Consider the following 12,538-nt stretch of genomic DNA (forward strand, 5'->3'; position numbering starts at 1 on the left):
CTGCACCCACAGACCAAGAGTGGAAGAAACGGGACCAGGCTGCCGGAGGCTCGAGGAGAGCAGAGGCAAGGCCAGGGCCGGCTCTGCCCCCAGGACTGCAGACCAGGGAAGGAGCAGGGAGAAGAGCTGGCCAGGAAGACAGCAGGAGGACAAGAGAACCGGGGACGCAGGCTCCCGGGGCCCAGACGCCGTGGGAAGTGCACTGTCCACGGTGTCGGCTGCGGCTGGGCACGTGCAGGGAGGACGAAGGTGTCAACTGGGGGGACTTGGTCCAGGTCAAGGCAATAAATCTCTGGGGGGTCCAGTTTCCGCATCTGCAAAATGAGAAATTGGGGTTGATTTCTAAGAGCTCACTTGCTCTAAAAAATGTTGTGATTTTATGATTTACCGGAAAGATCATTGGTAGCTGATGATGCCCACTGAGGAAACAGTTTGAAAATACACCAGTAACTATGCCTAAGGGGATCCCTGAGTAAGAACAATTAGATTAACCAGATTATAGTGTTCTTCAAATACTAAAAAATGCCTAATTAACTGTAGCCAAGATGTCTTAGTTTGGGGCATAACTGTCTCCCCCATTCCACTGAATGCCCCAGGCTGAGAAGCTCAGCTGGTCCTGAATGGGGTCCACTGTGAACATCAGCTCCTCTTCTCTCCCTGTGTGGGCAGATCCCTCATCCCCTGGAAGTCCCCCTCTCTGCCTTCTGAGTATCAGGTCAAAGGGCTTTTGCCCCCTCGGTTCCCCAAAACTGGGAGGACTCCAGTGTGAATGTGGTTTCAGTTTTTGTTTGATGGTAATAAAGGGAGAAAGATACTTGGTTGATAAAATGTGATTCTCTAAGGATTCTCTTGCCTCCAAGCCCTTTGGGGATCAGCACTCACCCACAGGAGGACGGCTCATCTGGCAGCTCAGCTGGGAACTGTTAGGCTTGTCATGGTCTCAAGCCTGAGAAACAGGAAAATGAGGGCTTCTCCCCAAAACTCGAACCTCAGTAGCCAGAGTGCGAGGACACAGAGAAGAAGAGAAAGGGGGTGGTGTTTATCGAGGATCGGGTTCTGGGAAGTGCATTTTTATTTATTTTTTTAAAGATTTTATTTATTTTTGTGAGAGAGAAGGAGAAAGAAAGAGCGAGCACGAGTGCGGGGGAGGGGCAGAGGGAGAAGCAGGCTCCCCGCGGAGCAGGGAGCCCGACGCGGGGCTCCGTCCCAGGACCCTGGGATCACGACCTGAGCCGAAGGCAGACGCTTAACGACTGAGCCCCCCAGGGGCCCCTGAGAGGTGCATTTTAATCAGAATTAAAAACACCCCCATTCCTGTGTCAGCTCCTCAGCTTGCTGACAAAGCATGAGGCCCAAGCGTTTGGTAGGATAACCCATCCCTGAGGGGAAAATCCGCCGGAGGAGCCGCCTGGTCTCTCTCTAAAATATGAATAAATAAGTAAATAAGTAAAAATTGCAGACTGAATGGAGGGAAAAGCCACATGGTAAGCTGCGTCCCCCAGCACTGAATCTATCTTGTTCGCATGAAATCCTGGAAGGAAATTCTCTGCGTGGCAGGATTAAAAATGATGTTTTTCCTATTTGACCCTATAGCTGCCCATATTTTCTACATAGAAGAGATCACTTCTGTAATCTGAAAATAATCACAAATTTAAGAATTAAATTATTAGGTTGTGAGTCTGCGTTGTGCTGGGGAGAACCAGTCCCAGACGAAGGTCGGGGCCTGCAGGTGATGCACAGACGACATTCCCGAGAGAGGACGTTGGTGCGATTAGCACTTTGCCACTGGCCTCGTGAAAACGAGAATTTAAAGACTCCTTCCGACAGGTCTTGCAGCTACAGAAATGGCGGGACATCAGGGGAAAGAAGACCGGAAAAGAGAGGAAGAGCCGCATGGGGGAAGGGGGCACTGCCATCAACCCCCCTGGGGTCCCCGCCCTGATCTGGGAAAGGCACGGGTCAGGAATAGGGAAGAAGCACAAGCCATAGCTACGTTTGGCATCGTTTATTTATTTTTTTTTAAGATTTATTTATTTGAGAGAGAGAGAGAAAGCCCCTGTGAGCCAGGGGCAGCGGGAAAGAGAGAGAATCCCAAGCAGACTCCGTGCTGAGCTTGCAACCCAACTTGGGGCTCGATGTCACGACCCTGAGATCACGACCTGAACTAAAACCAGGAGTCGGACGCTTGACCAAAGGAGACACCCAGGTGCCCTGACACCATTTATGTTTAAAAATACATGTGTGTCTCCGCTGGGGGTGTCACAGTCCCTGTCTTTTCCCTTTTCATTGTGCATTTCCGTGTTCTCCATTTTCATGCATTGAGAATATATCACATGTGCAATCAGATAACATCCAAGTTGTTCTGTAAGGATGCTTCAGGGGTCATAAATGGGACTGGACCGTGCTCAGTGGGCCACAGGTTTATTGAATGAACAAACTAATGAATAGCGTACTTAAAATGACCAGTTTCACAAGAGTCTATTTTAAAACACCACTTGTGGCTCTGTTCAATCCATTTCTCCAGCAGCAGGGAGACAAAAGCTCTGAAAACCTGGGCCCGTTCACCAAGACTGCTGTCCGTTCTGCTTTTGTCCACATCTTCCTCTTCCGCATCCACTTCGGAAGAGTTAGGGGTTTTCCATCATTCTGAACTTGAAACTGTTTCATTGTAACATGTGCCCAAAAAATAATGAAAAAGAAAGTTGTTGTGTTTTTTTGTTTTGGTTTGGTTTTGGGTTTTGTTTTTGTTTTTGTTTTCTGCTAGGTAGCACAATTCTGCACTTGACCTGTGTTGGAGTTTGAGTATAATCATTCACAATTTTATTTTTGTAGGATTAACATTTTCCTACAATAATAACTTAATGTTCATAGTGATTTCCTATGCCTGAAACACTGATTACATTCGTCATTCACTCCTTTGCGGGTATTTGTATTGTAGGGATATTCTGAGGTTGCTGAAATTCTTGTACCCAAACCCTAAATTCAGACGCATGCTCCGGATCATCACAGGACTCGGCCACATTCATGTGACTTCCACCCTCTGAAGCGGTACTCCCAGCTCCTTTTTCTAAAACATTAACCATTTTTCTTAGAAATGACCATTGCTCCTTTCCCCCAAGGCTCACCCTCCCTGGGGTTGGAGGTGAAAATAAGAGAAGTGAAGAGTCACCGGATCTTAGACCGGGAGTCCTGCCCCGCTGGGGTGAAGTAGGAATTCCTCAGGAGGCGGAGAAGCAGGGTTGTGGGGACTGGCCATTGGGTATGGCAGCAAGAAGAGAAAGTAAGACGCAGTGAACTTTTGAGAGTCTCTAAGACAGCTACTAGCCAAGGTTGAGAAAACGTGCAGTTGCTGTGCTGGGACCCTGCACCCCCCAGCCGTGGGCCTGGCCCCCCAGCTGCGCTACCGCCTCGCCCCGGCATCCCTGAAGACTCTATCCCCACCCCATTTCAGTTGTAGCTATTATTGAATTTTATCATGCGTTTCTTACAATCCTGTGTGTATTTCTTGGCCTTCCCTGCTGAAATATAAGTCCTTAAAGTTAGGAAGTATTATGAACATGGTAAGTATTTGTATCCCCAGCACAAAAGGAACAACACTTAATATGTTCTAAAATTTTTTTTTAATAAATAAGTGTGTAGTAAAGTATTTAGCTTTGCCCAAAAAGAAGTGTTGACCTTTGGCCTCAGCTGCTGGGAGGTCATCTCTCAGCCCTTGGAAGGTCATGCTTGATAGAGATATGTTTTCCCCGGGGGCTTTGAGCCGGCCAGATGGTAATGCTGTGTTGAGGGGCAGGGGCTTTGGGCCACACACATCAGCTGGACCTCCAGAGGCAAGGAGCCTGAAATTGGCCATACAGAAGTTCAGCCACCCTGACGTGATGGCCCTCAACGAGGCCTCTGGACATCAAGGCTGGGGGCTCCCCCAGCTGACAAGGGGATATGGGGAAAGTCACCCCATCCCAAATCCATGGGGAGGACAAAGGAAGCTCCACACTTACTACTTTCCTGGACTCTGTCCCCTACACCTGCTCGCTCCCTCCGTGGATCCCAATCTGTGTTCTTTTCCTGTAATAAAATGAAACTATGAACAAAACAATATTCAGTGAGTTCTCGGGTCCTTCTAGAGAATTATCAAAACTGGGGGGTGGTCTTGGAGACCCCTGACTTACAGCTGGTGTCTGAGAGGAAGTGGTCTTGTGGGGACTGTCGCTCCAAACCCCACCGTTGGCTAACCTCGAAGCAAGTGATAGGAAAATCTAATTCAGAGTAATCATTCAGTCTTTACAAAGTCTTCCATCTGGTTATCCTCAGACATAGAAGAAAAACTGGAAAGGAAAAGTAGAATTAAATTGGTGTGTTGGTTTGAAGCTTTCATTCGGTTTTCATTTAAATTTAGGAATAGTCTTGGGCGCCTGGGTGGCTCGGTTGGTTAAGCATCTCCCTTCGGCTCAGGTCGTGATCCTGGGGTCCTGGGATCGAGCCCCGCATCGGGCTCCCTGCTCAGCAGGAAGCCTGCTTCTCCCTCTCCCACTCCCCCTGCTTGTGTTCCTGCTCTCACTGTGTCTCTCTCTGTCAAATAGTTAAATAACAATCTTTAAAAAAAATAAAATCCTTAAATTTAGGAATAGGCTTGTAAATAAAGCATACACCATAAAAACTTCTCTGTGAGAACAGAGAAGCTTCCTTAATGGGAAGAGCATTGAAGAAATAGTAATAGTGATTGAAAATAGAGTTTCTGGGGTTAATAAGATTTAATGAGACAAGATCCCTGAGGGAGAAGCTCAAATATTATAACTTTAAAAGACAGGAAGTAAAGAACAATTCAGTGTTTTAGAAATAAGGAAGATAAGTGTGTACAAAGAAAAAGAAGCAGAATTTTAAGTTCTGTTATTTTTATTTCCTATATTTATAAAGGAAAACATATAGTTATTAATGTTTGTGTTATCTATCGAGTTAGGATATCTATTATTTAGACAGTTTTTGGTATAAGCTGAAATCTGCAGTTACAGGGTAGCTTTGAAAGTCTGTCAAAAGTCCTCAGTGTGTCGTGAGAAACACATTTGAGCAGCTTGCATCCCTGAGGAGTTAGTTGCCAGCTTTTCTGCGTGTCCCCGTGTGCCGACAGCGGTCACAGGAATGAGGCAGGCGGCCTCCAGGTGGCCCTCACCTGGAGCCGGCCGTACCGTGCGCCCGAGGAGCCAGCCACAGGGAGGCTACACTGGCAAGTCCTCGTCCATAGAAGGCATCACTCTGGGGGTACCCACTGGGACATTCCCACAGTCTGGAGGCTTGGAAGACTCTCCAAAGGTCCCTTCTTAGGAAACAAATAGACAGGTGAACCTGCCTGACGCAGAGATGGGTGATACGTGGGTTGGCGGTCCAGCTGGAAGGGAAAACCCTGAGTCAAATCACCTGAAATATCAGGTAAATCAATGGCCCTGGTGGGCTTCTAGAGACGCGGGCCTTTTCTGACGCAGGAGTGAACTGTGGCCAATCGGGAGGCAGCAGAACAATGTGGTCACGACCCGGGCACTGGTTGGAATCTGGGCTGGGAGGGTACTGCTTCTGCCATTTCCTGGCCTGTGACCTTGAGCAAATGACCGAACCTCTCTGGGCCTGCTCTTCTTCATCCATAACAGAGCTTAAAATTGTACCTACCTCATTTCATTGCTGCGTGGTTCACCGTGATAACATGGGTGAGCGCGTGGTGGTGCTGGACACCAGACAAACACGCAGCAAACCTTAGGGGCTATTACTGCTGAGACATTTCTAGGTCTAAAGTCAGGTCTCAGAAGGGAAGGCATCAGAGCATCCTAGGACTGATGATTGGCACAACAGCGAAGCACTATGTTAGGAGCGAAAGGAATTTTGCTGAAATCACATGGAGATGAACAATGACAACTGCAAATGGATCCGGCACCCATGGTGCCCCAGCTGTGGTGGGAAGGACTTTACCTGTAGGACCCCCGGCACTCATCATGACCCTGCAAGGAGGTGCTCTCATCTTCATTTCTCACTCAACAGGCTGGTACACAGATGTTCCTTTGCCTCCCCCAAATCACACTGCTGCTAAGTGGAGAAACCAGAGTTAGAATGAAAATATATTTGACTCCAGAGCTCAAACCACAGTAAACAGAACCGAGATAAGTGAGGCTCAACAGTGAGTGAGGACCCAGGTGAGTGAGGCTCAACAGTAGGTCAAGACCCAGGTGAGTGAGGCTCAACAGTGGGTCAGGACCCAGGTGAGTCAAGGTCGAGAATGGGCCAGAACCAAGGTCAAGCATGGTCCACAATGGGAAGGGATGACTGGATGCATTTAATATCTCATGACCTTGACTTTCTGGTGGAATCTATGCATCTTGAACAGCCATCAATTTTATTTTGTTCTCAGGGCCAACGGAGGCCCACAGGTCTAGATCCTAATCCAGGTCGTGTAGGAGGGAGGGGGAGGCTCCTCGGTAGAAAATAAAATTTGACAAAATAAGAGGACAATCGAAAATGGTCAACCGTGAGGGAGATGACTGGGCCACCAGAGCGTCCTCTGTGATGTCAGGGATCAGATCTGAGGGCCCGTGTGTGAAATGGAGCCCCGGGCAGGGGAGGCTCAGTAAGTGTCCTTCCTCCAGAAGAGGAGCGCTTCCCCACGAGGCAAACTCAAACTAGAGAAGACTTCGGGTTGCGTCATTATTTTAACTGTGTAAAGACAAGACGTCCTGGTGTGATGAAGCCGCTCAGGCTCCGTGGCCAGTGGCCATGGACGCGCACCTGCGCCCACCCAGACATTCAGGACATGGTCGTTCCACCGAAAAGCTAGATGATGTGAAGTGAAACACAGTTTCCCCTTTTTAGGGCAAAACAAAAGAGAACAAAACTGCCAGGGATTTTTCCCTTCCCCCTGATCCTCTTTCCCCAGACAAATTTTAGTTTGCTTTTGACTTTATTCTGATGCTGGTTCAGTAGTTTTTCTTACTGAGAAAATGCAGAACTCACAGATCCTGTGGCAGGAAAAAGCCCGTGTCTTTCACTTTGTGGGAAGGAGCATCCCCCGAAGCCCCGGCTCTCTGCGCTCTGCTACTTTAAAGTGGAGTCTGGCAGGATCGGCGACATGGCCCCCGCCAACTGCTCGGCGCCCAGCGTCGTGGTGGAGATGTCCGTGGCCACCCTGCTCCTGCTGGAGGGCGGCCTGGGCCTTCTGGGCAACGCCGTGGCACTGTGGACCTTCTTCTTCCGCCTGCAGGTGTGGAAACCCTACGCCGTCTACCTGCTCAACCTGGTTGTGGCTGACCTCCTGCTGACCTTCTGCCTGCCCTTCCATGCCGCTTTCTACCTGAAACACAAGACGTGGAGCCTTGGACATGCGTCTTGCCAAAGCCTGTTCTTCCTGCAGGTCCTCAGCCGCGGGGTGGGCGTTGCCTTCCTCACGGCCGTGGCTTTAGACCGTTACTTCCGAGTGGTCCACCCTCGGCTGAAGGTCAGCCTCACGTCCCTCCGGGCGGCCTGGGGGGTGTCCGGCTTCGTGTGGTTACTGCTGCTCGGCCTCACCCACCAGAGCCTGTTCGTCTCGGAGGCCACATGCCCAGGTCTGGAGCCCGCGGGAGAAGTCTCCTTCAGCATCGTTTGGCAGGAAGCACTGTTCTTCCTGCAGTTTGTCCTTCCCTTTGGCCTCATCCTGTTCTGCAATGCCAGGATCATCAGGACCCTCCAGAGGCGACTCCGAGACCCGGACAAACAGCCCAAGCTGCAGAGGGCCCGGGCACTGGTGACGGTGGTCGTGGTCCTGTTTGCAGTGTGCTTTCTGCCCAGCTTCCTGGCCCGGATCTTGGTGGCCGCCTTCCGCAGGGCGGGCAGCTGCGGGCTCCTGGGAGCGATGGTGCATGTGTGTGACGTGACCAACGGCCTCACCTACCTGCAGAGCGTGCTGAACCCGGTGGTGTACTGCTTCTCCAGCCCTGCTTTCAGATACTCCTACCGCAAGGTCTTCAACACCCTCAGAGGCCGAGGGAAGGAAACCGAGGCCCCGGGGGACGTCAAAGACTCCTACTCTTGAGGCCGGCCAGCCCGCCGGGCCCCGGGGCACAGGAAAGGCAGCGGTCTGAGCGCGAAAGACCACCCCTGAGGGGTGCAGGGAGAGGACACGCTGGGGCTGCGCCGCAAGGATCGGGACCCCCACGTCGGCACACCTGCGGCCAATGCTCTTACACACGCGGTCTTCGGGGTTTCCTTCAGCTGTTCTGCACCATCGGCCGGAGCAGATTAGCACGCGCCAGAGTCTCCCTTCCACCCACGACGAGGCCGACTGAGCAGCTGACCTGGAAGCCGGCAGCTACTGCGCTCTCATGGAATGTGTTCTCAGGGGTCCGTCATGGCAGGAGGAAGGCAGGGAGAGGCAGCACTCTTGCTGCGTCCGGTCTTGGTGAGTCATCTGCTTTCACTCTCCGGAGACTCTGCTCTCCCCACCTGCTGCACACGCTTGTGATGACTGGCCCTGGGAAGTGGCATGCGGGACGGCAAGGCCACGTTTCGGGGGGCGTACCTTACTGAGTTCCATGCTCAGCTCTGCCTGGCACATAGTGTTTCCAGTTTATAACATTTTGCTTGATTTGCATGGATGGTACATGATGTCAAAGACAACACTGTTCCCTCGTTCATTATAAGAAACACGTTCCTACTAAATTTCTCAAAATTGCCACCAGAACTTCTCTCTTGAGTTTGAATGTCTAAATGCTTTTGAAACTCACTCTGCTTCCCTGCTCTGAGAAGTCACTGTAGTTAATGCCCCGGGAGGCCACACAGAGCCGGTGGGCCCACCTGAGCCCAGCCCCCAGTGCTCCTGCAACAGCCCGATGGTCTCATGTCATGCTCTTAAACTATGCCCCACGTCTGGAGCTCACGACGGTGACAACATAGTTTGGAGGTTTCCTACCTGACTGCTCTGTCTTGTTCTCTTCAAACCTGGTGCTATGGTCCCCAAAAGGGACTCCCCAAAATGTGTAGAGGAGGCACAGGGTCTAGTCTGTGAGGAGGCCCACACCTGTGGCCTGGAGATGCACCTGCCTTGTCCACACGGACAGACCACTGCTCTTCCCCGGGCCGCGTCCCATGATCTCGGTAATATTCAGGGTGAAAAGTGGTGACCTTAGGCCAGAGGGAACAGCAATCCTACCTTCTGGATCGTTCGCCTACCAGGTAGGCTCCTTCTCGGACCCAAGTTTAAAATGTGAGTGTGTTCCCGTTCCTGTGCTCTGCCTCACACGGCTCCCAGAGGATGGCAAATGCACTCAGCGATCCTAGGCCGCCGTTAGCAGGTTTCGTGCCCTCTGGAGGGAGTGGAATTTCAGGCGGCTGGTACAGAGCTGTGACCAGACAATAATGCGGGAGGTCCGAATAAAATTCTCTGCCCTGGACACAGTCTACACCGCGCCTGTCTTCTTGCCGTGGGCTCACTGCACGTGCCATTGCACACGATGCTGCTTTTAAAAAATCGGACATTTAACATAAACTCAATTAAACCTAACATTTTCCACCTCATGATAAACTCTCCACAGTCTTTCTTTACTTGATCCCTCAATAATCTGTCCAGATGTTTCTTAACCATTTCCCTGAGGCTGGACACTGAGCTCTGCAGCCATCCCCACAGGTAAATCGGGCTGTGAAGTCACACAGCCCCTCAACAGACCTCAGGCCTGGGAAGCCGGCCCACACCAGCCGCCCGAACGGGCTCCAGCCCGGCTCCGGGCTCTGCGGAACCTTCCCAGCAGGGCTGTCTCGGGGCTCCTTGCTGGGTGAGCCAGCCTTGTCCAGGAGCTCAGCAGCTGGCCGCACTTCCCACCGATCCCTGCCCGTTAGCCTGGCAGCCGGGGGTCTCATCCCAGCAGAGACCCGGCCCTCCTCTCTGCTCCTGCTGCCCGGCAGGTGGGCGACCCAGGATCTTTCAGAACACCCTGATGCCTTGGCCAAGCCCGATGTTCTGACTTGGTCATCTTGGGGGGGGTCCCAGGGCATCAGGGTTTTTGAAGCCCCCTTTTTAATCCTGTGAATGCGCAGCCAGAGCTCTCTGCCCAGGGTGAGTGGCCACGGTCAGGGCCCTTGGGTCAGCTTCCTGCTCTGTCACTTCCTAGCTTTGTGACCCGGGACAAACCACCCAACTCCTCTGAACTTCCCTCGTCTGGTGAAATGGGGGTAACAGACCCCACTGTGGGATTATTGCACGGTTTAGGGAAAATAATACATGAGATGTTGAGCACGGAGCCTGGCACAACATCAGCACCTAGTAGGTATTACTCTCCTGTTCTCAGGTGGTCGGTCTTTTCCACCCACTTTGTTTCCATCCCCGAGCAGACTGTGCGCCCTTCAGGGGTTCACGGCGGTTTACCCGTGTACCCCCAACACGGGGCCGGGGGCGGGACAGGCGGTCAGTGAACTGGAGGTCGCAACATTCTGCTGACTCAAAGGTTTGCTAGGATTCTTTCTTGCCAGGAAATACTTTCCAGATCTTCTATGAGCATTCTGTCAGCCTCGAGCTTCATTCTGCACACCTGTGGAAAGGGACACCGTTTCTGTAGTCGGCAGGTCCCGGGTCCAGGGAACCCTAGCCTCTGAGGACACTTCTCCGGCATATTGTGTCCCATCACACTCCCATCACAGAAGCCCTGCGCGTTCTGCACCAGACGGTCGTCTTCTTTGAAGACATACCGGGGAGGAAGGGGGTTCTTGTCCTTCTCCAAACTATTTTCTCTGAGTAAGGAAATGAGTCAGAAAGAAAGTGTGGGCAGGCAGCAAAGGATGGGCCTCAGAACCACAGCGACTTTGCTGTCAGTAGCAAGTTTTACTTTCTTTTCTCCTTTGACTCGCTTCTTATAATGCAGCAGGTGCACGGTCTCATCTGCCCGTCTTGCAAATCTCAGCGTTGTCTGGAAGGACAGTCGAGAGCCTGAATTTCAATCTAAGTGACGAATTTCTTTCCCTATTCAGAGGAGACTGTCAGTGTTTTTAAATTCTGTTAATGTTGTCATTTTTTCCCCCCAAATCCAGTAGGCCCCTGATTCCTCCTTGGCTAAATCTAAATCCTCCAAGTGCTGGGCATCGTGCACAGAACATTCGAATCTCTGTCTCATAACTTCCTACCCACCCTTTCTGGTCTAGCCCCTGAGACCAGACCCTTCATAAAGCCCCCTGACAACACCCCCCAGCACCCCAACACACTCCCCCCGCCCTGCAGGCCACCCTCTTGGTGCTCACACCTGCTTTCTCCTCTGCGTCCCCTCCCTGAAGCTTGGAAAGTGTCCATGGATCTTTGTGTCCCCAGTGCTGTGCACAGGGCCTGGCACACAGCAGACACGGACGCACAGGGCCTGGCACACAGCAGACATGGACTACATTTGTGGAATCAATAATAAATACATAAACAAATTAATCTGATTTAAAGTTAGCCAATTAACTTTATTAATCACATAATAGGTTTTTTAAAAATATACTTTGAAATTCTGGATCCAGAGGCAAAGTTAAAATATCTTTTTTTCCCCTCATTTTATTTTATTTTATTATGTTATGTTAGTCACCATACAATACATCATTAGTTTTTGATGTAGTGTTCCATGATTCATTGTTCGTGCATAACACCCAGTGCTCCACGTAGAACGTGCCCTCCTCAATACCCATCACCGGGCTAACCCATCCCCCACCCTCTAGAACACTCTAGAACCCTCAGTTTGTTTCTCAGAGTCCATCGTCTCTCATGGTCCGTCTTCCCCTCTGATTTCTCCCCCTTCATTTTCCCTTCCTTCTCCTAATGTCCTCCATGCTATTCCTTGTTATCATATTATCATACTTTCCTAGGAAGATAAGAATACAAATGAAAATATGATAATCTTTCATATTTATCGGAGAAAGCTTTTCCTCCGTATTTTCACAGTCTCTTCTGCCACTAATCGAGTCAACAATGTTGATTTATTGAGGGGTCAGGATAATGAACCGACTGCGTATCGGCCTGTGGGCTGGGTCAGGGGCCGTGAAGGGCGTCAGCGACTCTCAGAGGCTTCCAGAACACGCCGCTAGTGTTCATGGACCCCCCAAGCACTGCCATCCTCGGAACGTCTCCCTTCTTACATTGTGGTAAAATACACATCACGTAAGATTTGCCATCTTAACCGTGTTTCCTGCACAGTCCAGCGGCAGGAAGTACGTTCCTGTGGTGCAGCCATCACCACCGTCCATCTCTAGAACCTTCCATCTTCCCCAACTGGAGCTCTGACCCGTCCAACACTAAGCCCCACCCCTGCCCCGGCCGTGCTGCACACCCGGCTGTTTCTGTCTCTGGGGATGGGACAGCCGCAGGGACCTCATGCGAGTGGGTTGTGCAGTGTCTGTACTTCTGCAGCTGGCTTACCTCTCCCGTCCCCCACACCTGTCCCCCTGCCCGTGGGGCATCCATCTCCTGCCCTCCCAGGCCGGGCCCCAGGGATGCACTTCTCCCAGAGGCTGCAGCCCCTCCTGCACAACCCTGTCCGCTCCCCCCTTCCTTCATACAGGTGGTGTGAGG

At 51.3% G+C, this 12,538-nt stretch overlaps 1 protein-coding gene and 1 long non-coding RNA gene across 2 annotated transcripts; one reads left to right on the forward strand and one right to left on the reverse strand.

Moving 5' to 3' along the window:
• Positions 1-3,613: 3,613 nt before the first annotated feature.
• Positions 3,614-6,919, reverse strand: LOC113926296. The gene is made up of 4 exons (XR_003521273.1): positions 5,956-6,919; positions 4,170-4,325; positions 3,999-4,065; positions 3,614-3,839 (listed from the first exon to the last, which is right to left on the reverse strand). It is a non-coding gene; the product is annotated as an uncharacterized LOC113926296 (long non-coding RNA).
• Positions 6,920-6,978: 59 nt separating this feature from the next.
• Positions 6,979-9,513, forward strand: GPR31 (G protein-coupled receptor 31). The gene has a single exon (XM_027600966.2). The coding sequence runs from the start codon at positions 7,106-7,108 to the stop codon at positions 8,045-8,047; it is 942 nt and encodes a 313-aa protein (XP_027456767.1). The 5' UTR covers positions 6,979-7,105; the 3' UTR covers positions 8,048-9,513.
• Positions 9,514-12,538: the final 3,025 nt, after the last annotated feature.

Source organism: Zalophus californianus, chromosome 7 (assembly GCF_009762305.2).
Source record: "Zalophus californianus isolate mZalCal1 chromosome 7, mZalCal1.pri.v2, whole genome shotgun sequence".
Taxonomy (NCBI): domain Eukaryota; kingdom Metazoa; phylum Chordata; class Mammalia; order Carnivora; family Otariidae; genus Zalophus; species Zalophus californianus.